Below are 26,131 nucleotides of genomic sequence, written 5' to 3' on the forward strand. Positions count from 1 at the left end.
TTATTCCATCTGCCCCACAATGGCAACATTTCTAGATATTGCAAGTCAAGTTCTATTAAAAACAGAAAAATAGTAATGTTAGAAATACTACCCAGTACCTGTGATACTGATAGGACTTGATATATTTACAGAAGGCCCCTAAATTTTTAATGCTATTTCAGTAAATTATAGAACTGTGTACACAGAGTTACCAGCCTTTTACTGCTACATGACGAAGTTCTGTTTGTAAATACCATTTTGAATTAAAAAATAATTCAAGCAATTAGGATTTCAAAACTGTCCTGAGGATAAAAATCAATCTTCTGTACTTGGCAAGAGCAGAAATAATGAAATTCAGACATTGCTCAGAATCAGATGTTCGGGAGTAAGTCCTAAGTCTAAACTACCTTTCCTTCTCCAAGAAAAAAAAAGATATTCAGTCTGTTTAACTACAGTATATTTTTGGATGATTATGATAATTAAGTGTTTAAAGAGTATTGATCCAAATATTATATAAAGAAACAAGATATTAAGAATTCTTTAATTAAAATAACCACTCCAGGAATATTTGACCCAAATACTTCTGAAATACAGATCTCAGGCATTTCAACCACAAGAACTGAAAAATGGTAAAATACACTGTAGTCCCAAATGGCAGTCTTCTCTGAAAAATAACTATTTAAAAATTGTTATACACTGATTTTAATATCTTTTAATACATTGATTTTAAATCTTGAGATTTTTAAAACAGATCTTTAGAGACGCTCCACAGTAGCATGCTGCTTCTCAATTACTCACAAGATGCACTGCAGAAGACTGCAATTAACTCCACATTCACTGTTACTAGATAAAACTGCAAATTTTAGTGGTTCTGTAATAGGAATAAACAGTAATAAAAACAGGAATAGAAAAAAACTTGTATCAATTGCTTAAGTGTGTAAGTACAACATACTGGTACAAAACAAAAATCCTCCCTGGACCAGTCTGCTGCCTCTAAAAAGTACCAGCAAAGGAAGCTTAGGGAAGTGTGTAAACTGTAAGGAAAGAAAATTTCCTGACATACTGGGTCCTAGTGTTCTCAACTTCAGAGACTTCAGTAATTAGGTATAAAATTGTCCACATGTAGGGATCTGACCTGTTGAAATATGACATTTCATGCTCGCCTCGTATTGTTAAACTGGAGCTAAAAAAGATTGCTGACTTGTAACATTAATGCACTCATCTACACATTGGAGGAGAAATTTATTATAAGGGTGCACATCAAGAGATTAGAATTAACAAAACTGCCTAGCTCTCAGCAATATATGGCAGTGAGTCATACTAGGTTTTATGCCATCCAACCGAGGAAAAGGAAAAACCCCAAACACCTGACTTACTTTCATGTTTTCATGTAAGACAGTAATTAGAATTTGATTTGGTAAGGGACATCAGATCATAAATAAACCAAGAACTACAAAGTTCACGTACAACTGAGAGGAACAGTTAATTTCTGTTTGGAATACTTCCCTAACAAAACCAGGAGATTTAACATATTCCTGCACCTTTGTTTACAAGCACCTTTAAGAACAGACTAAACACCAAGGATGAGTCTAAGTTGCAGTTTCAGGTTGGCCAACTGTCACCATGCAGCACAAGGGAAGAGAGGACTCCTGAAAGTCACTCTGGTAGGAAATGGTTATATCTAGAACCTTCCCTCTCTGAGCTTGCCAAGAAACTAAATAGCCCTATGGAGAACACTCTACTCTTAATCAGTAAACCTATGGCATTTGGTTCCTACCAGAAGGATGGGAAAAGACCAGGATGAAGACTGTCACTCAAGAAGCTCTCTAGATGCTTCTAGAAACGAAACAAAACAAGCCCTATTTTAACAGCACAAGGTGATGGTTGTAATCTACAGTGAGACGTGTTGTTTTCATTAAAGAAAGGTATAAGTTTAAATATGTTACGATAGAGGCTCTAAATTCATAACATCCATTTCTAGAGAAAGCAAAGCTTTCAGCCAACCATGAATTGAAAAGTCATAAAATATTAAAAATCTAGGCTCGATGACCCATTAAATATGCTAGATGCAACTTCAAAATATATCTATAAATATCCTTATATCCCTTGCATATCCTACAAAGCGGTCAAAACTACCAGTTTTCCATCTCTTGTTCAGCTATACTTGGTTTTATTAGATAAAGAGCATGAAATATCATTTGTCAGCATGAAACATCATCTGTCAGCAATTAACTGTAAATCAAAAAACTGTGTTCTTGTAACACAATACTTGTTTTTATGCAGTTTCTGTCACCCTTAAATGCAACTGTGAAATTCTGCTAGTTATGCCATGTAGCACTTAACTTTTCTAACCTGGAAACAAGCAGTTTCTGACACCCCTGTCTAGCAAGCACATGTGTTGGGTAAAAAGGCAACCAATGAACCAGTGAATCAGTGTGCTGCCACACCCATCAATAAGGCTGGTCAATGGATTAGACAAAGGATATGTGGGACGGGAGTAACTGCTAAATTTCTTAGTAACAGTATGCAGTCAGTTAATATTTACCCCACCTTAATAGCATTCAAAGATAATTCTGTCTATTTCGATAGAAACGTTCAAAAACACAACCACTCCAAAGAGTCCGAGAAACATCTTGCTATATATACAATGTGTTAAAATTTGTGTAGTTAGCAAACATTGACTATACTGCTCCTACATAATTGCAAATAATTTATGGGGTGGAGTCCAAAATAGTAATGTGGTGCACAAGACAATTTCCCTGTCATTCATGAGTGGAGCTGGGAAGGCATGTAGCAACATCACCTGTGGCTACAGCAACTTCTGGGGCAAAACACTCCAAGGATCTGGACAAGGACTTCCCAGGGTCAGAAAAACCCAAGAGAGCAGAGAGATCCAGCGGGACCTGGCAGCTCACGTGAGGGAGGCTAAAATGGGGAGAGTGATGCCAGAGCACCCGAGGGAGATTTGAAGAGATCTAGGGAGCACGAGTGACCAGAAGCACAGTGAAAAGGGTGGGCAAACAGGACAGACAGGATGTAGCACAGTAGGTGATGGCAGGGCTGTTTGTACAGCATTTCCCGTAGGCAGATGTGTAGGAGAGTGCAGCCACCTTCCTGGCTGCTGAGTCTCAGTGGAGACCTCTTCACTCTCTACAACTTCCAGAAAGGAGTTTGAAGCCATGTGGGGATTGGCCTCTTCTCCCAGGCAATCAGGGAGAGGACAAGAGGAAATGGCCTCACATTGCAACAGAGCAGAGGTTCAGGTTGGACATCTAGAAGAATTTCTGCACTGAAAAGATGGTCAGCCATTGGCACAGGCTGACCAGGAAGATGCTTCAGTCATCATCCCTGGAGGTGTTCAAGAAATGACTGGACATGGCACTTAGTGCTACAGTTTAGTTGTTGTGGTGGTGTTCAGTCAAAGCTTGGACTTGATGAGCTGGGAGGTCTTTTCTAAGTTTAATGATTCTATGATTTGAAAAGCATAAAAGAACCTCCACATGGTATCCTATGTTAGTTTCAGTGGAATACAGTGTAGTCAAGGAACAATTTCTTATGTTTCCAGGACTAATGAATTTAATTCTTTTTGCAGTTGATAGTTCTGATGGCCACTCTATTTTGTGAGTAATCATTGTGTCAAGACTTTTCAGTAATATTCAGTAATTATAAATCTGGACATTCTGAATATTAAAATTAAATTGCTTCACAATGGCTCAATCTCCCAAAACTACTATACTGATCACCAAACTGAAAAATCCATACAAGAGATAATAGAAAGGTGTGAAAAAACAGGACAGAATCAAGCAAGCAATGAAGTCTTTTGATCTCAACAGATTAAAAAGTCACCTCATATTAAAATGCCTACTGTAGTGAGAAAATACAGGCGAAAAACAAAACTGAACAAAGAGAAGCAGTTATGACTGGCAAAGACGCTATTAGGTTGTGATGAAAAGCTATTTGTCATTCCAATCAACTGTTATATCCAAACATTTTCCCACCTACTGGAAGCCTTTCACATAAGCTTTACATAACGGGCAGTAGCTCCCATGGTTATCTTCTGGAATCTCTGCAGGAAGCTCAAGAGTATTTTTAAATGTCCACTGTAGAATCTGCATTGCAGTCAATAAACATTAAAAAACCACCCTATCAAAGAATGAACTGGTCAGGAAGTGGTGCTATCAGTCTGCTATTCCTCAGTAAGAGAAGCACAAGCAGCAGAGACCAAACATTGTGTAGGGTATGCTCTGGTTCTGAACTATCACCCTGGGCATCTGCCCCTTTGCCACTGAAGACTCAGACCTGCTTTTTAGGAAGTTCCCATCACATCTTGTCCAAGGTGACACAGAAACACAGCCAAGGTGTCAATACCAGGGGCTGGTTATTGGACCAGGCATACAGACCATTTCTCTGAGCTGCCAGGCAGTCTGCATCTGTCTGAGGCTGAGTTCAATTTTACAACCAGAGCTTGCACATCTTGTCCTGCAGAAGCACTACATACTGTTAAAAGCTGACTAATTTTATCTGGAAAGCGCACCAAAACTTTTTCATTGCAAGAAAATTTTAAGACACACTTCTGCACTCAAAAATACAGGAAAGAAAAGGGTTCCATACAAAGACTTTTCTGACTCTAAAACTGTTCTCATTTATTTTATAACAGAGAAATTGTGCAATATAAATGTTACCATGGAAACAACTCACTTTATTGAACAAGAGAGAAAATAATTATCCCAAACCTGCATATCATGCAAGCACATGCAATAAATTTAGCGCTGCCCTTTTTTCCCCCTCGCTATTTTTCTTCTTGAAAAAAGAAATAGATTTTAAATTTATACCTTATAGCAAGCCAGGCATCATTTTGACTGTCCCTCCCACTTCTTTGTATATTTTACACCTCTTGAGTGCATGATGTGAAGGACCCAGTTACTTAGAAAAAGAAAAAGGGATTAATGAATCAGAAATGCTCTTCCCCCTCCTGAGTGAAGTACAGAAGACTCCTATGTAAATGCTTCACGCATTTGAAAAAAATGAAGCCCTAAGGCAAGCACAGCACATGCTTAGTATTCACTCAGTATACTTAAACAGGAACCCTTAGTTTATAGAAAACCAAAAGTTATTCAACTCCAAACATAAATTAAACCTAATTTTACTGTTCTGTCCAAATATTTCTTGTGATACTGTATTTGTAAACATATATTTATATTTTATATACAAGGGACAGCAATATTTTCAGAAGAACTGCATGGATTTAGCCATACAAATCCAATTAATCTCAATACAACTTGTATGGCTAAATCCCTGTGCTCAGCTTTGACATTTTAGAAGCAGTGGGGGAGGCTTTTCAATGAGTGAATATGTATTATACAAAACTTAGTTTTCTCAGAAATAAAATACCATGTAGATACTTAGAGATATCAACAAACATTTATGTGATTCTGTCAAGAAAATCATATTCTTAAGACAGCAGGCAAGGATTTCCACAAAACTCTTATTTAACAAAAATTAAAAGTATTATCCTGCAGCCTATGAGATAAAACTAATCACATGTACATATTAGTTGGATAAATTATTCTCATTTTACCTCCAGTTTTGATCTTTTTACTTCATTTGCAGTGCATCTGCCTCTCTCAAATGAAATGTTAAAGAATGAATTTAATCTAGTGCTCACAGTTGGAGGATGTGTTTGGGATGCATAAAATTCATGTTTTTAAAAGATCATTTTAAAGAAGTGACTTAGAAGTACTGCTTAGAAATATGATCTTGTCACCACCTTCCTCACTTTTTTTGTTTATTTACAGTCCTAAACAACACACAGAGTTTAAGTGTAGAAACAAAACTACACTCAACCAATTTCAGCAATGAAGAGCACAGCTAATTTTGGTTATCTCCTAGAAGATATCTTCAGGTACTAGAAACAATTTATGTGTACACACATTAATGCACACACACAATACAGGCTGTGCAAAATCTTAAGTCACTAAGCTGTCTTCTTCACGGAACTGGAATTCTCCAAGTCATCCAAATATAACTCATCTTGGTAGAAAATTCTTTCTGAAACACAGGCTGCAATGGTATGTCCTTCATAAATACACACACACTTATGCTACTGAGTATATTTAATACCTCCCTATGAAGCTCTAACATAAAAATATAATATATAAAAGTATATAAATATAAAAATATAATTCCAGTAGTTGGTAAAACTTACAATTCCATATAAAGAAGGCTCTTCTTAGGTGCCTTCTCCCATCCCCTAAAGCCCCCAACAATCAGTACCAAAATTTCAGATCCTAAACCAAATACTACTAGAGATGTATGTTTCCCATACAGCACTGGAACAGTTAAATCCCAAGAGTCTTGCAATTGCAGAAGCTATATAAATAATGTCTCCTTTCACAATAATTTAGATTTTGCATTTGCCAGTCATTTTTGTATGGAAACCTTTTTTTTCCAGTTCAAGTATAAATCATACAGATGGACTGGAGACATTTTTGTTTGTTTTTGTTAAAGAAGAAAAAGTGACCATTTTGGAATTAGCTGGACACAAAGTATTTAACCAGCCACTAAATGATTAGGATAAATTCACCCAATATGACATCATGCTGCTGTTTATTCTTCCTATATATGAATTGGTTAGCTAGTTGCTCACAGAAAGCCTTAGCCCACATACTAGTTTAAAAGTTTTATTTAATGCTTGTTATATTTCAAATTAATCATGATCACTGCAGTACTGCATCCTCAAATCACACTTTTTGCCTGATACGCACGATAAAGTTACTACCTCATGAAAAACTAAAGCCATTAAAAACAGAAACAGTGCTAAATGCTTCTGCTAAACATTGCGAAAGTAACATTTTTCTGTAACGGTGTGTTCTGAAATCCTTATGACTGGACTTGAAACAAGTTCATAAAAGCAGCAGCATGTTCCAGAAAATATACATTATGAATTGAGACAGTATCTGACATAACAGACTCTCTGGCCAGAAGCCCTCCAGAGAGTCTTCCTTGAATCTTGTATTATTAAAAAGCTGTGTATTTCATTGTACAAAAGTTCAGCAATTTAAAAATGTTGATCTTAAATAAACATATGTGATAAAATCTTTAATAGACTAAATATGGTTTTTTTTTGGTGAGAAAGACATATTCATAAGCCTTTCCCAATGCAAAAATCTCAAAGACATTGTTCATGTCCTTTACAACCTCAGCTTTTGTTCAGTTCAGTTCTGAGCTTCCTCACAACTCAGAATCACAGAATAGCTGAGGTGGCAGGGCCACCTTGACCAGGCTGCCCAGAACCATGTTCAGACAGCTTTTGAGTACCTCTGAGGATGGAGATTTCACCACCATTCTGGCCAACCTGTGCCAGCACTCAAGTCACCCTCACAGTGAGAAAGCATTTCCTGATGTTCCTCCTGTATTTAGATTCCTGCCAATTGCATTGGAGTAAAACAGCAACTCCTTGCTGTGGCTCATTATATTCCCTTATCCTCTACATGCCTCCTGCTCCTCCTGCTTCCCCACTTCTCAGCCTAAGATGCTCCACATTCTGTTCCTGGGTCTTGGTTAGGGCCTAAGGATCATCACATTCAAACACATTGAGCACTTGGGTGGGGCAGTCTTAACAGAGCTCTCCTCAACTACTCCTGCTGCATCATCCTGCTCCATACAAGCAATGTTTGGAAGTGGAGAAATGTTTAACTCAGAAACCAAACACCAATATGTTTATCCTTATGACAAGTTGGTTTCTTGGTGAGATTTTTTTTTTTGTGTTTGTCTTGTTTCCTGAGATATAACCCAAATCCTTCTCTAAAAGAAATTAGAAAATCCAGAAAACTGAAACAATCATGAGATTCCCATGCAGCCTCCTCTGACCAAACCATCTTGGTGGTTTCCAATAACAGTAGCTCACTGAAGAAATCAATATGAAATACAGTCAGTAGCCATAAACATGCTCAGGACCACCTCCTTCAAAAATAAACTTTTAAAATTAATTCAGAAACATAATTTCCATTCAGTTGACTAACAGAATGATACCTTACTGTAAGAATTTTCAGAGGCTATTTTTCATCATCATTACCTAGGCTCAGGGTTCAACTTTTAGTTTCTAAATGCTTATTTTCTTCCAAGTGACTAGACTCTCAAGCTCCTGCCTGAGTGCAAGCCACAAAAAAAACTGTGTCCCCCTGCTTTTAGGCTAGCTCATCACCAGCCAGAGCCTGAGTTACAGTTCCCAGTGGCAGAATGCAGCCTATTCAAAACTGCGTGATTAATTTAGCTAAAAAGAAAATCACAAGCAGAGAGAAATGGATTAAATAATAACAAAACCCTACATACATATGGTCTTATCTGAGACTTGCCTTGTTAACATTCCCCTTTTTTCAGCCAAAGGGTGAAGCACTTGCTGCTACTGCCCGAGTGCAACTGCTGCCTCCAACACTATAACCTGAATCCTTCCCCCTCTCCAACACAAACCAAGGCTGAATTCAGGTATTGTTCCTCCTCTTACAAAGCAACTGAAAGAAAGCCACTGCCAGGTTCCCAGAAAGCTAAGGAAAAGCTTAACTGCATTTAACCCTTTGGGCTCCCTGGAACCAGCCACAAAACATCCTCTGGTGCTAGGGACCCACACAGAACCCACAGCTCCCGTGTTCTTTGTGGCCATTAAAAGCTCCACTTGAGAATGCCACAGATGACACAGGCAAAAAAGCAGGGAAATGGGGCTGCAAAACCATTCAGGTGTTAATTCTCCTGTAAAGATCTAACGGGAGGACTAGAAATGTAAAAATGAGATTAACAAATACTCCCTTTCTAATTTTTCCTCCAGCAAATAAATGTATTTGACTTTACAAATTTGTTCTCTGTTAAGTGTTGAATCCAATAAGGCAATGAACTGATGAGAAAGCTGCTGTGCCTAAAAATGCACTATCAATTCATTTATATCAAAATTATTCACAATAAATGCACACTGCTATGTTTCTTGTGCTCTGAAAGGGAAGTAAAGGTACTGGTATATATGTAATGTTTATGGATGTCCAACGTACCACAGCTGCAACTTGATATAGAGCCAACAAAGAAAAAACTGGAATAATGAGGGAAAAATATCTCAAATGCTGATGAAAGTGACTAGCAAATATTATTTAACCAAGAGGTTAGACTTATATTTGGAAAAAAGGGATTGATGACTTACACTGGATCCACTAAATATCTGACATAACCAAAGATTCCAGTGACACATATGAAATTATCACCAAAGTCAGCTACTCAGTAAGGAAGCAGTCCAGATATCAAGATTTATCACAGCTGCTTTTTTATCCAAAGTGTTTAGTCTGACATCTTAAATTCAACAAAGAATTAAAGAATTTCAGAAAAAGATGGCTTTTTTCAATATAGATGGATGCTTAGAGGTTTGCTTGCCCTCTACGTTTTAAGACTAAGTTATATATTATTTATTAAGTGTTGTCACTTAATATTACATCCTCTTTCCTTGAACTTCTACTGTAGATTATTACAAAATAACTAAGACAAAACCTGCACATCTTTTCAAGCTAGAAAATGTCATTTTACAAATGTCTCCATTTATAAGCAGTGAGCAACCTGAAGATGCCTGTCCTGTGTCAGTGACTGCAATTACAAAGTACCCCTAGACTAAGGATGTGTCTTGCATGCATGCACGTGGTCATGTGTCTGGAGAGGAAGGCAAGTTCCAGCATTTATCCAGAACTGCCTTCATTTGTTCTAACATCATGACAAAACAACATAAACAAACAGCAAAACCCCCAACATCAACAACAAAAAACCCTCCAAAAATTAAAAAAACAGGCAAACTTTCATGCCTGTTTCAAATTCCTGCCTGTCTCTTTTAGAACATACTCGGATTTAACATGAAAACGAACAGCTTTTCTCTTACTACCTAACCTAATCCAGTTAAAAGTATTATGAAGATGACAGTGATTGACAGTTACATGATGACACACTTGACACACATCACATCTGCCAATACTTATATTTTTTTCCTTTTCATGCAGGTTGGTTTTGGTTTTTTTCCAAAAGAATATAGTATTTATTAGGTCAACATTTCCTAATTCAACATGCATGAAAAATTATTTAACTTGCTTTTTAACATTTGGTTGTAAAGTAAGACTTGATAATTTTTAAACAAATTAAACCGCTCTTTGTCAGTACTTTTATTCATATGAAAATGACCTTAAGCAAACCTATCATCTGATGCAATAGATACTCTATATGGATTGCACTTTTATAGGTAACATAGATAAGAGTATTGTTCTGCTTATGAAGCAGAGGGAGTTAAATCATGAAATATTCAGTTTTAATTAAGATTACTGTATCAAAGGCAAGGCTTAATGCAGAAATGAAGAAAGGATCAAGGTTAATGCCTATTCTAAAGCAAATTTACATAAATCATGTTTCAGTAGTATACTGTGAGTCTTATTTTGTTAATTTATATCATGTGAGACCACAGAAATTAAAGATGGAATGTATCTATTAAGTCATCTTCACTCTCCACCCACCAATGCAAAATTCTTCTGCCTTCTTTAAAGTTTGTATCTGAATGCTTTGTCTACTGTCACATGCAATAGCTCAAGCTGTGGGGCAGTGCACTAAAACTTCAGGGGAGACTATCACACACTTTAGCCTCCCCAAGAGAAGCGTTTTTTGTAGTATTCAAAGCTAAGATTCCCCTCATCTTATTTCATTACTCCTACTTAGACCTTTTTTGAACTCTTCTAAATGAATCCTTTCTTGGCACTTGAAGACTATAAATACCTTCAGACATTTTCATCATCCCCTAGTAGTTATTTAGCCAAATTAGTGTAGGGATCATCTCTCTTCATCTGAACATCACCAAGCACACAGATAGCTATAAGTAATAATTACATGTGTTCATTTCCTTTAATCTTTCTTCACAAGTCATTCCCTTCTAGCCTTTAATTTTTGCCAGTCTTCATGCCTATATCTTCTTTTAAGTGTTACTGCTTTGCAATTATTTTCCTTTCTCTGAACAGATTTATTTCAGGTCATGTCCACTTATGCATGCCAGCATTTCCCACTTTTCACTGATGTGTGTAGGTTTTTGTGTTTTTTTCCTTTTGTTTGTTTTAATAAAACATCAGACTCAAATCTCTTATCTGCTCATTTCAAACCATCATAGAAAAAAATGAAATTACCTGCACTGGAGACCAGCATTTCTCCTAATTAAAAATATAATGTAAGTGCCTAATAAATTGTTTACATTACTCATTTTTATGTTTGGGTCTTTTTCCAGGTTTTAGGCACCATCTATTTTGGGCAATCAGTCTGAAATACCTTTGGTTTTTGGAGTACAGATAATTAACCTTTTTTTCGTTTGCAATTTGTCTTTTTTAGTATCTGCATAAATATTTGCACACATAAGAAAATTACATGAGGACTTCAAGCATTACTTTTTATCTCCTGTCAAACTGATGACTCCCTATCCTGTTTGCTACTACCTTTCTTCCTCATCACTCCAACACACTGAGCTATCCCCTGTGCCCCAGCACAATGTAAAGTTACAAAAGTTTCACCTGAGCAAGATGGAGACTGCAAATTGGACTGGAGTCTGGCTCACTCTGGGGAATTCCAGACGATGAGTAGAATTAAAATTTGGGATATTTTTAATATGGGAGAAGAGGATATTGGTTTGAATATTAATCTAATCATGAATAAAAGTAGATTTCTTTACTGCTAAGGAGATTCTGCCATGCCAAATCTCCACCTGCATCTTTTCATTTCTCCCAGTCATCAAGAGATTATCTGGTTCTGGTCACAACTGCATAGAAAACATGTTAAAACAAGTGGTCAAAATGCATTCCACAGGGTAGTCCCACAAAATGCCTAGTACAAGTGTTAAAAACAGCAAGGTCTCAATTATTTGTCTAGAAGGGAAGGAAAAAGGCAGGCTAAGGACATGATGACCAGCAGACCAGCCTACTGTGCAACAGCTCCAGTCACCATGTGTTCCCTGTTAGTCATCCTTCCCCCTTCACTACTACTGAAAGCCCATCATATTCTATGACAGAAGTTGTTAATTTAAACAGAAAGCTTCTCTATGTCAAAAGCTCATCTGTAAGAGCTAAGTACTAGGGTGAACAGCAACTCTGTCACTATTAACAAAGACTCAACCAGCTCAAAACAAAAGATAGATTTTTCAGGATAAAATTAAAAAGCAATACACAGATTTTGTGCCATTGATGCCTCTGCTATACCTGTTCAGTGAATCAGAACAGATTACTTCAGACTCCCAGTCTTCTAGACTGTCAGTCTAGCATCTTTCACAAGCACTACAGTCACACAAATTATTAAAAAGCTTTTCTCTGCACCATCAGTGTCATACATCCATTAGAGGCCATTCCACACTAGAATATATCTGTTGCAAAAAGTCTTCCTAGGCCATATGCTAGTAATAAATAAAAAAGGCTGGAAAAGATCATTTTATAACAACAATCTTCAGTTTTCTTCTCATGTCTGTGTGGTAATCTCTTGAGTCAATCTGTTTACTGTCTGTATCTACAACACCAGGGGGTTTTTATGTATATAATTCACTACTTTATCTTTTGACATTGTCTTTCATATTTCTTGCCCAGATATCTAGAACATGGAATACCCACTAGTTTATTTTATGTGGGTCACAGATGGTCAACAACACATCCAGCACTCTTCAATTATTAAAACAGACCAACCTGATTCTTCATATTCTCTAGCTATACCTTTCAAAAAAAATCCCAGCTACTAAGTCTCCTATGTTTTTTTAAACTCACTACTAGGAAAGTTCTGAATTCAGAACTTTCCAGAAGACATAGATATATTGCCTATATATACTATTTCTCATAGTGGATTGCTTTAGAATGTTCACAATAGGATGATGAAGCTCCCATAGTTCATTTATATTCTATTTCAGGAAACATTTATGAAAGATGAGCAGGCAGAAAAAAAATAAAAGTATGTAAAAATATGGACAGAAAGATACCTCTCAATATTCTAAGAGAACTGCTATGGAGACTAGAATCAGGTCCTGTTAGAAATGGCAAAATATATATATTTAATCACATTCAAAAATAACTACTAATTTGTATAAAAGACAGCAACCTAAAAAGAGTTTGAAAGTACAGAATTTTTGAAACTAAGATTTTTGTCTGTTTATTTGGGGTTTGATTTTGAGTTTTTGTTCATGTTTTGTTTTCTTTTTTTAAAAAAAACTTTCTCTACCTGGAAAAAAGCAGCGTAATGAACGCTCATCTGAATCAAGTTAACGCTGCACCATCACATGTTAGTGAAACACACCTACAGATCAGCATCTGCTCATCTGAAGTAGATCTGTCTTCCAATATTTCAATTTTAGTTTCAGGTAAACTGTGCCCAAAAATCCACACCGAATCTCAGTAATATTTTTAAATTTTACCTCTGAAACACTTCCTGAAATTTAAATAACTTATCAGTCTTTCATTTTTTTTGATAAATCTTCTGACTTGCTCTTGCAGAGGTTATACCTAACCTCTTTTATTTCATATTTCACAAAATAAAGGTAGAAGATCCTTTCTTGACATATTTGGCATTCTCACATTGAAAAACATCACTTTCAGAGTGTTTTTCCCAAACACTGAGCTAGTCTATAGCTGCTGTAACTGAAATACAGTTGAGAGATGTAGGGTTCGGATTGAAAGTTAAAGGATGTAAAACGGTAGGTCATCATCACAGAATTCTGCAAAATAAGTTTCTATCAGAACAAGGCAGTTTCAGCACCCTGCCCTTAGGAACAAGTCAAAAGCAGTCCAGCAAAAAAAGGGCAAGAAGGCCAACAGCAGCTTGCCAGCCATGCAATGCAACCCTGGACATGCTCTTCCCAAGTACTCACCACACAGTGACAGTCCAACTTCATGTACAGGAGGAATGAGTGGGAAGGTGTACGTATCAATCAGTGTCCCCATTCTTCAAACATTTTGACAAGGAATATGACATCCAAGCAGGGATATTTGATGGTGGCTTTTCCTTTTGTTTTACAAGAAACCCAGATTAATTACTGAGAAAACACTTTGTAGTCCTTCAGGATAGAATACCTTTACATAGCTATAATGTAAATGTTTGCATCTGAGGTTGTTTTGATTCTGTTTCTAGCGGACAAAGGTGTGCTTCAGGACATGGTTCATTGAAACTTAGTGCAGATTTTAAAACTCTTTCATTAACAGTGGGTTTAGATGCTCATGTCTACATCAGGGTGCATGTCTGTTTCTCTCCATTAGCTAGAAAAGCACACTGACTACTTCAGACTACCTCTTACTGTTCAGACACATACATAGGTAGAACCAATCCCACCTAAAACCACCACATTATTTCTAGTATTGTCCACCCTCCTCCAGGTAATGTGAGAAATTAAATCATACAGCAGTAAGGATGGAAACTTTTTGCAGCACCTATGCACCTTCACATATATAGCACCATTTTCAGCCATAATAATCATCATTGTCAACATCGTCACTATAGCAGCTTTCCAAGTCTAAGCTACTCTAGGATTTGTCTCACCTTGTTTTGTCATTCCCCATATTTTAAATGAACAATATTTGCAACATTTACTAAGAATATAAACTTTTCATAAATGAGATTTACACACACGATGCTATCAGTTTTCCACATTGCCGCCCCCCAAATATTTTCCAGTTTTCATTTTCATAGATGGAGAAGAGATTATGTAAATTCCTAACTATTCCTCATCTACCAAGAGGCATTCCTTTTGTGAACAAGCTTCATATTTTGAAATCCTCTTTCAATGCAGCTGCTTCTTTTGTCCAAGATACTGAGGCAAGCCCCACTATCTGCTATCAAATGAACACAGCCAGCAGCAGAGGGTCTTTAGGGGAGGAGGGGTGTCAACCACAAAGTCATTAGCTAGAACTGACTGCAGCTGGCAGGGCAGAAACAGTACAAGCATTCACCAAACTGATCCAACATTTTTTTATGTATCATTTTGATACCTTATGCTCTGACATTGTTCATGTTCACAGTCTCAGTACTTTTCAACCTCATAAAAAAATGGAAGGTAGAGATACAATGCTACAAATTTATTTCACATGTGATACAGCAAATTCATTTGTATTGAAGTGACAGGCGAGTATAAATACCTAAGGAGAACAAACTGTAGGTAGGGAGTGCATTAGGCAGGGACAGGAGGACAAGGAACCATATAACAACTAGTCCAAGGAGCACATCAATAAAAAGAATATAACATTATAGCTAACCCTTCAACCAGTGATTCTGAATCATCTTTCTTGCCACTACTGAAATTGTAATTGCATTCATTACTGTATGTGCAGGGAAGTAAAAGATATTAAATAAGCAAAGGATTGTCAAATAAAGATCTTGACAGGCTATCCATGTCCCTATGCTCGCTGAAGCCAACACCAAGGAGCCAGTAAAGCTGTTTTGGCTGAAAGACAATGACAGCAAAAAGTACAGCAGGTAAAACTGGCCTTTAGTAGCCTTTCAGCTGGAATTAGACTTTAGTTCTAGTTATCAGGGATGTGAAGAAACAGGCACACAATGTAGCTATTTAACCTCAAGTGTTAGTTCTAGTTTTGAAATTGTACTTCGATTAACCAGATTCTAAACAAATGCTCAGTAAGATGGTTCATTGTCCCAAACAGGTCATACTCCAAATGGTGAGAGAAAACAGCCAAATTACTTCTAGGAAAGACAGAATTTATAAAGAGTATTATAAATGATGTCACCTATGGGCTTGAAAGGTTCTTTTAAGTCTTTAACCATGTCTTTCTAGGTGTATCAGCTTAAAACAAGAGATTTGAGAGAGCGCTAATGAATTCTATCCTAATGCTCTAAAATTCACTTTATGTCAGGATTGTGTCCTATCTTATTTCCAAGAATAGCTGGTGATTCTGGAGTAGACTTTCTGCATACAGTAAATGGTTAAACCAAAGTGATTAAAAAAACTTATACAGGCTGGTTTTAGATATATATGTTATCAAGAGAGGTTGTGCAGTATTTGCTTGATTAATCTTTGCTGTCTTAACACATGAACCAGATGTACTATTATGTTCTTTGTTCTTCCCTAAAGAGGGGATGAGCTGATCATTTATCTCCAAACAATAGGAGTTCATGTACCACAGTGAAGAATTTTTTTTAATTGGGGAGGCAATCACTAACAAGCTTCAGCTGCAATTGCCTGATGTAAACACAGCACAAATTTGTTCCTGGAGTATTAAATGATATTCCTTCCAGTAAGCACATGAAACCAATTTCTAAATAAGTGTGTAAAGAAAGGGATGGCAAGGACAGAGTTTGGAAGAGGAAAACTCTGCTTTGTCTTTCATGTATTCATATTTACTTCTTTGATATACTAACACATTTTCATAGATAAGTTAAGATTTGAAGCTTCAAATACTGTTTACAAATAATGTGCCGAGAGAACAGAAGTTAAAGGAACTTGGTTGATACAACACATTCCCTATGTTATATAGCATGCAGTCTAAAAGATGTGAAAGGCACAAGGGAATATATAAAATGTTCACAGGGCCACAAGAATACTTTGTGAAAGTTATTAACAGATGCACAGAGTATATAAACTCTTCGTCACTACATAGCAAATTTACATACCTACCTCAATCACAATTTCTATTTGATTATATACTGGAAAGTACAAATCTATAATAGATCAATTTTACAAAGCCTTAAACATAGCTACTTCCTGGTCAGCAAATTCTTAGGGACATGCTACACAAATAAAAAAACTAAGATCAAAAAGCAAGGAAGTTTAGAAATTAGTAAACTGTTCTAGATAAGATATTTAGGAATTCACTTTATCTTCCCGATAAACTTCATCTCATCTGAAGTCCTCACCGCCCCTTCCCTCTCAGTAGTCCTTCCCTTGTCATAACCATAATTTCTTCTGTAAAACTAGTTTTCAATAATTCACAACAATTTGTCCTATCAAATACACTGTTTTTAAGACAAAGAGTAAATGCTAAGCAGGGACTTGCTACAATAAGCTCTTCACCGAAATAAGGTATATTTTCTACTTTACTGTAAAGAAAGAACTCAGAATAGAATAGAATAGAATTTGATTAAGAAAGCCTTCTAATAAATTGTAAAGCTATATTATCAATATACCTCCAAAATGAAAATAAGATCAAGTTAGGTCAAACAACATAATATAGGTAAAACAGTGTTAGTTTTTCTAAAAGATCTTCTCTGCATCAATTAAAATTAGAAAGAATCAAGCATATCAGTCTCTTCACAATTTTAATTAGAAAGTACTACTTGAAGTAAGAACACTTTTATTTTTATTCACAGCTATGCTCAAAGTTGAAAAAAAATAGAGTCAGCTATTTGGTTAAAAGTAATGTTTTCTCCTTTCTTTTTGCTTAACAGCAGGCTCTCTCAAGCTGCCATAGCCGGTGCTAAAGTGCTAACTATGTCACCATGCTGTGCATCACATTAAGTTCCCATCTCAGCTCATGAATTTCTGCCAGATTAGTCCAGTAACCAATAACAGAAAATGAGAAAATGAGAGTTATTTATTACCTCTTATCACCGTCTTCCTGAATCTACATAAAATCAACAGAGTGCTGAGATCAATACAATTCAGGGCAATGAGATCAATAGATTACAATATTTTCTAACCTATAGGCAGATCAGGCAAATAAAGTGTGTCAGATTCATAATATACCTATAAAAGGATACAGAATCAAAACCAGTTAGGATCAAATACAACAGTAATAATATAAAGTTGTCCAAAAAAACCCCCACAGCTACAAATTAACAACTGCTAAGAATGATTTTCTAACAATACAAAAATAATCTTTTAGGTATGGGCAACCATGAAGTCATGAAATCAAAAGGCTGTACTACAAACCCACTTGGACAATAAACATGCAGGGATATACAGATTAGATATGAACAAATATATACATATATGAATTATATATATTTGTGAGACACATTATAGAAGACTAACAGATATTCTGTGCTGGCAAGATGTATCTTATGTATCTTCACTGCACACTGAAAAAGGAGGGGAAGTTTACTTATACGAGTAATGAGAATGAGATAAACACAGAGTCTACAGTTTCTGTTGGCTCATTCCTGTCACTGGGAAGCTCTAAAGATCTTCTGACTGACCAGATAGAGAGGTATACCATAATTCTAAATAGTTCTCATGAAGAGAGGAAAAAAAAAAAATAAAAAATAGGCTTTTAAGACCCTTTTCCATATAGTTCAATTTTTTGTAAAAGTAAATGCTTTCCCCTGCATGGAATTATTGCAGGATCATTTCAGAGATGATGACTCCTGTGGTCAGAATGGATTAAGCTGAGCAATTTTATGTACCTTCCTCCAAAGCAAGATGACAGTGAAATGAAGTCATTTTCAGGTTAAATCAATAGGACAGAAGCAGAGGCTGATGACATCTTCTCTTGTAATTTCGGAACTCAAGAAGTGATAAATATAGGGAAATACATGAGAATATATTTGCTTATATTCCAGAAACAAAATTCAAGAAAATCTACATACACAATCAACACCAAGAGAAACGTAACTCTTACACTCATCTCCCTTCTGAATATTCACTACTTAATGACTCCACCTTTCAACAATGTGTAAAATAATTATTCAAACATATCAACATTTTTGTACACAACTACTCAGATCTACTAAACCTTAGTACTGCATAATGGATCTATAAAGCAAAGACAATCTCCAAAATCAGATGCATGATACACCTCAATTTTGTCTTGAATCAGTTTGCTATATTAGCTATGAGATAGAAAGGGATTTTTTTTTAAACATTCAACCAGATAAGAAATCTCATTGTAAAACAAACTTTCATCATGAAGATCTAAATGCTAATTTCATTTGAGAACAGGACAGAAATATATTCTTCTGAAGTCACGCCCCACACTGATGTAGCTAATGTCTGCTATGAACTTCTCCATTATTTCAGGTAAAATTTTAGCAATAACTCTATCCATTTATCCAAAAAAAGAACAAGCACACTTGTGGAATTTCAGAGTAACAGGGAAGCAAAGGAAGGTGGTCTAACAGAATCAGCAGGAACTTTCATTTTTCCAGCATTTTGCTTATTTAAAAAAATCAAAAATTAATTTACTGACAGTAGAAGAATATGCTCTGTATTTCTTCGCTTATCTTCATTCTGCTTCATAATAAGGCCTCTTAGGGAGTGGAGAACAGCATACATTTAAAACTACACCTTTTTCTGTAGAAATTCACCTACCTATTCACTTTTTAAATGGAAAGTATTCTATTAGTCTTAAATAATAGTGTCAAAACCAGATGCAAAATGTTTCTGTGAGCAGCTCCTGCAACAGCAAGGAAAGCTGGAATACAATACAGCTGATCCAGCAAAAATGAGTAATTCTTATTCTGTCGAGAGTTGTCAAATGTGGAATGAAAAACTTCGTATTTTTAAACATTAATATAATCTGAGCTTGTAGAAGTGATTAAGAGTGCTTTCCATTTGAAAAAAAACCAAAACTGTTGACAGTATTCATAGAATCAAATCACAGAACTATAGAATCATAGAATCAAATTCCTCTTTATCAAATTGTTCCATCAAGGGAACCTAATATAATGCAGTAATAGAGTTAGAACTGTAATTGGGATGTGGATATTTGGTGTCCAGAAAGGCTGTGACATATATAAGCCATAACACAAATCAAGTAAGTAGATAACAAAACCAGGCATCTTTCCAATCCTGTTATTGAAATTTTTCCATAGCTGTCAATTTACAAATAAAGGGCAGTTTAAACATCAAATTGTCATCCGAAAAAGGAAGTCTAAAGCATGCTTCCAATCCAACAGGGACAAAGAAATCTAGCAGGTAAATTGCCTCATAATGTTCCAGTTTACATAAAGAATATTAGATATTCCCTATTCTATTCATGTAAGGCAGACAAGAAAGCAAGAAAAAAGAAAACAAATCTCTCCAAATTCTTGCATTCCAAGAAAGGGCATTTTCTTCCTCTCTTAATTACAGAAAACTACATTCCTCTGGCTCCCTCCAGCTGGAACTACGTTATGTACATCAGTGGTTTGTGTGTTTCTCATAGACCCATATCATACTGGCACTTAACACACTACTCAAAATGTCATATCTGCATTTATTTTAACTTCAGATGAAAAGTTCTTACTCTTTGAACAACAATTTGCAATGCTATTTATCTTTACAACAGATCAAAAAATTTTAGGTTTGTTAACCTTCATTCCAAATTCTTACACACTTATAACTAAATTAGTTCTATGAATCTGTGATACTCTCAAGAAAATTAAAATGTTTTCGTTAGATCCAGCATCAAAGAGATAAGAAATATCTAATGAAATACAGACTATGTGTAAGATACCTGATGTATCTCCAATACTCATAAACAGCCTTCCTAGAAATCTCTGATTGCAAATGCACTACAGTCAGAAGTAAATTCTAACTATACAACTATCTGTAAGTAATTGCTAAATATGAGTAATATTAAAACCACACCTAGGATGACCTAACTTTAGTACATTAAAGTAGAAATGTAAACAAAACTGAAATTACTGATTAGTTACCCAATTTTCAGCTATTATATATTCAGAGAAGTTATCCTAGATGTTTTTCCAAATATTCAGAGATGTATTACCAGAAATAAAATACACAAAAGTATGCCAAAGGGTTTAGTTCCATTTTACCTCAGATAACACCATAGCTCAAAACTACAAGTAGATCTAATCAATCCCCTTTATGAAAACCTATTTCTCAAGAAAGCAGAAGCAAGACAAAATGCCTAGAAAATGAAAAATGGTCAGGAGAGCTGAACTGACTTGAAGAAGCAATTATTGAATGATTTTGGTAGAGGAAAAAACATTGGTTAATTTTGGCTTGTAAACAGTAACAACAATATCTACTTGCTCATTGATTGTGATATGAACGGCCGTTGTTCTCTTCAATATAAAATGACCTCATTTAAATTAAATTGGTGGTGATAATTCTTGCCCAATGCTTTGGACATAAATTAATTTGTGTCCTGTACTAGGGCACGTTTTTATGAAGAGCATTATGCTGTATTTCTGTCTATTTTCTGTGGGAAGCCTAAAATGAACTACTATTCTTATACAAAGCAGGACTGAATACTCTCAGAACCTTTGCAGAATGCGTTTTCAGGAGGCTTTACAAAGTTTCTTTGTATCCCTCCATTCTGTTGTAATTGCCCTTGGACACAATGAATATTTCCTACTCTGCACAATGGGTCCATATGGGGACACAAATAATACTCCTGGTTGTTCCTGCTGTAACAAGTAAGGAAACTCTAAGACTTCCCTGTTGTTGTAGGATGCAGACTGCAAACCTCAGAGTCACACTGTTTTCAGTACCGTGTCAAAGTGCATTTGCATCTTTCCACCATTTTCTCCATGTTTTACCTTTTAAAACACTTCAGCCACAAGCTCAGCCATGTATCTAAAGAGACCATCAACTGTGTAAGTTCTGTCCCAGCACAGAATGTACTGCCCACTGGTGATTGCAGTATCATCTTCAATCTGTTAAATTATTATACAGACTTATATCTGAAGAAGAACATTTTAAGAACTCGTCCTCTCAAATTGTTCCAGAAATCAACAGTTCTCTTACCTCTAACCTCTTGGTTTAAAGAGTAAGCAAATAAATTTAAACAAATTCAGTAACCTCTTATACTAATACACAATGTGCTAAAAAAACAGTATTATGGCAAATTAGTAAGAAAAACAGTGACTTTCCTAGAGAAAAATGAACACTGGGAACTTCTCAAATGAATACAAACAATGCGTGCATGTACAGAGATCAAGAAGCTATAAAACCTCCAAGCCTTACATTAACTTCATGCCAAAAAATCCTCACTAGATATCTGAAAAGTTTGATTAAAAAGAGCACAAACCCAAGAGAAATTTAAACTTCCAAGGGAGCAACTAAAACATTTTCATTTGCAGAAGTGGACATTTGCCTCCCCCAACCCCCCCGTGCTACTCTCTTGTACTAGTTATTTAGGAAAACCAAAAATGAATGGGCCAAATTCTATCTCCTGTAACCTAATTACAGCAGAAGTTGTTCCGTTTTTTATTGGTTGCAAAGATCACACTTGTAAAACAAATATGTTAACTCCTGGTTTAAAAAAAAGTTTGAGACCATTTTAAAGAGTATAATATCAAAAAACCAAAAGATTAAGATTCAAATTTTAAGTTGAAAATCTGTTTAGAAAAATGAAACATTTTCAATAAAACCTATCATTAAGAGGAAAAATGAAATTTTGCTGCTCATTAGCGAAGACATTTCACTTTTGAAAAGCTAACTGGCAAAATTTTCATGTGAATAGAAACTATACAGAAAAGCAAGAAGCAATAAGAAATATCACAAAATCAGCAAGTGACAGATCTTAAAGCAGCTGCTAGCCCTTCTTGAATCTTGACTGCAATTGTTGATCAACTTTAAAGCTAAGGCATGCTATTTTCTGATAGTACATGGGGAGGATTAACATGCATTTGGCTCATGTACAGCCTTTGAGTTTACAAATTAAGAAGCACATAAAATTAATCGTGAATCAGATAAGAAGCCAAATATTTGACATAAATATTTTAAACTTCTGTACAAATTTGTAATTATTTCCATGCTGAACAAACAAACAAAAAAAATTAAGACTGTGTTATCTAATAGTAAAATGTATCAATACTGCTAAGAAGCCAGATCCTAAATATTTACTTTGTTTGAAAAGTATATTTACATAACAACAAATGACAAAAATCAGTGAAATGAAAATTATTTTAAACTATTCCAGAAAGAAAGCAATTAAATATTATGCCTGGTTTGAACTACCTCCCCAAACCTATTTTGCAGTCTGTTGTAATTTTTATTATTTTGCAATAGAATTTCAATATTTTTAATTTAAAAATAATGTAAAAATTGCTTTATATAAAAAAAAAACTTAAATAATTTATAAAACTTAATTTTTGTATAAGGATATTTAATTTCAAGTTCTTTGCCCTAACTCGGGTAAGATTACATACAATTTTTTTATATCTTTATAGCTTAACCTCCAGATATTCAGAAAATAAATAATTACAACTATTCTTTGATAACACTGCCACCTAGTGCTAACTTGAACTTAGAATGAAGCATTTCATTGAACTTTTCCATTCTGTAATTTAGTCTAAGGTGGAACTATACTTTGTACAAAGTATCCAATGTACTTAACTGTACATTGGATTAATTTGTTCTCTTACCTGGAATGCCTGTTAAATATGCAGCTACACTAATTCTGAAAATATACTGTAAAATACTGTTATATAATACATTCACATTCTAGTGTTTACCAAAATGCTTTTGATAGCCAAAAATAAAGAGAATACACAGCTAACATCCTAAAAAACAAACATGTATGTTCCTAGAACTTTACATGAATACAGGCAATAAATTGAAATATTATTTGGTTTAATTTGATACCTAACAAGGAAAGGTGGAAAATATCTTAGTAAATTAATTACAACTGGAAAGAACAAAGAAATTGAGAATTTCTAAGGTGGAGATGATATCCAAGAATCAAACTGATAGCAGGAAATCATTTTTACTTATACAGAACTGGTCAATACACACTTGACAAGCCCAGAGCTCTTGAGAAAATACTAGATTTACTTAATTCCACTCACTTCCATAGCTATGCTGCCATCTAGTGAAACAGGATATTCATTCTTCTCTGCAAGACTTAAATTTTGTCCAAATGAAAAACAGTAGGTACATGTACCACAGCAAACACTGTTCACATGTAAGTACCTTATTCCCTCTGCTTCTTCTTCAACACTACATTTTTGTAACTGGTGTTATAAGGTGACTAATTCTGGCCAAGGGACAGTGAACATTCATACACCTAACCTGAAATGCAAACAGGCTTACAGACTTCAGGGAGAAAACGAGGAACTGAACAGCATAGACCACAGTCCAGGATCAGGAAAAAGTTACCTATTAGCAGATTTCAGATTACACAGATAAAGTACTGGATTCACAGGTAGTAATACAGATAAAAATTACTCCAAACCTTCAATTTAAATTACCTGTTGTGGCTGGTTTTTTATTACATTTAATTAGAATTCTGACTTACTAAAAACATTTAAAACTTGGTGAATTACAGACATAAAAAGCAAATAAAAAGTAAGTACACACTCACCTGGGAAAAGATATTTGCAGTTGGAACAACTCTGTTGTCCACGATACTATATAAAATTGCTAACAATCTGTCCAGGGGAAATGGCTTTGGCCCAAGTAGGTGATTGCTGGTCTGCAACAGAAACAACACTTTTTAAGTCACTTTCAATTCCCTGGAGTACTACATGATGATATTCCTATCTTTTTGGCCACTGTGGAAGCACTATGATTCACAGTAGTGTTTCACAAAGCCTACTTACGTGTTATGGAAAACACTGAATACATGCTTAATGATTGAGAAAAAGATACAGACGGGAAGATCTATTTAACATGGCAAGTGTTCAAACTGCACAAGAAACAGGAACATTTTTGAGCTGTAACAGAGAATCTTATGTCAAATTTCCTGTCAGTAGATTTATACATTTACTGATCTTGTCTAATGACCTTGCCCAATCTAAAGAACAAAGAGGAAAGGCTATGTTTTATGGCATTCAAGGAATCACAGAATGGCTTGTGTTGGTAGGGAGCTTAAAGATTTCTTCCAAAGGAAGAGGACAAAACTGGACAGAGTATTCCAGAGGCAATGCAAAGAGTGCTGAGTGTAAGACTCAAGAGTGCACATGCCTCCCACAGGTTTAGCTGGCTAAAATAAGGAGTTCAGTTGGCTGAGCTCAAGGTCAGCTTTTTGGCTGGTAAGAGCTGCTGTATAATGAGCTACCAGCCCAGCTACTGTGGTATCAGAACACAGCATATTTGCTCAACTTCGCATCTACAGAGCTCTTTTGCATCATGCACACCTCACACCTCAGCTGACACTGATGGCCATTTTAGGCATTATGGATTATTTTATGTGGTAACATTGCTTTCACTTGAATTCAAAGAAATACAAAGTCCTGATTGTTCAATGCTAAGCATTTTCAAAATAACCAATTCCACAAAAAAGAGATGTACAGTTTATAAGGCAGAACTGGGCAGTATTCCAACTCAGGCAGCACTGTTAGGACTACAGAGATTTATGACCCACACTTCTGATACCTCTTACAAGGGAAATACTTGTTTTATTTTAAGTTTCCATTTAATTCTCTCTCCTTTGGCATCCAGTTGCCTTTTTTGCAGTGTACATTGATTTATTTTTACTAGCAGAGCATCCAAGATGAAAGGCAATTTTCAAGAGAAAGTTTGTTTCAAAATGCTTCTGGGAAAGAACACCTCAAATATACCACCAGCATCTCTGTGGCATTAGTCATCAGTAAAACACAAGCACTCATTTCTTCAGCAAAACCAAAAGTTATATCCAATACACGTTTTAACTTTTCAAATCCAGGAGATGTCCCCAAAGCTACCTCTTGGCTAACAATGCAAGCAGTGTGAAAAATCATGGAAACACATAGCCAAGACTTTACCATGGCATCTTCAGTCAGAATGTAGATGTGGTGTAAGTTATAAACTGTACAATCACCTGCCCTTCTGCTTCTACACATGCCAATTCTGTAAAGCATATTCTTTACTGTCAATAAACAGACTAAAATCACTGCACTCCAAGCAGCTAGCAAATGCAGTTAGCATGGAGTAATCTCTGAAGCTCTGTTTAGTACATACAGTTACTTCAGAAATTTCTTGTTCTCTATTTAGACAGCAGACTGAAACTTTCAAGTTATTTAAAAGAAAAGCTTTCCTCTAGAAAAAGCAGATGAGTTAATTCTAAAAGAATAACTTCTTGGAAGAATAACAATGGTTTAGAAATTCCTTCAAATATAATGTGGTTACTAAAAATTTTCTGCAAGGAGATAAGATAGAATGCTATACAGGATAGTACTTATAAAACTGCAAAGGACTCAACACCTCTCAAAAACAAAGAAATCTCCCAGAGTCAAAAAGTCTAGTCAAAATGTTTTATAAGCCATCAAATCAATTCTGTATGCCCCCTGTCACCTTTTTACCAAGGCAATACATTCA

General features: G+C 35.5%; 1 protein-coding gene across 1 annotated transcript in view; it reads right to left on the minus strand.

The window, feature by feature from the left end:
• Positions 1-26,131, minus strand: part of LOC131591743 (origin recognition complex subunit 5-like) — a 63,362-nt gene that overhangs the window by 12,245 nt on the left and 24,986 nt on the right. Inside the window, exon 13 of the mRNA XM_058862761.1 lies at positions 24,198-24,308. Within this exon, the coding sequence (XP_058718744.1) occupies positions 24,198-24,308 (111 nt within the window). The remainder of the gene's footprint in view (positions 1-24,197; positions 24,309-26,131) is intronic.

This window comes from Poecile atricapillus, chromosome W, assembly GCF_030490865.1.
Source record: "Poecile atricapillus isolate bPoeAtr1 chromosome W, bPoeAtr1.hap1, whole genome shotgun sequence".
NCBI lineage: Eukaryota > Metazoa > Chordata > Aves > Passeriformes > Paridae > Poecile > Poecile atricapillus.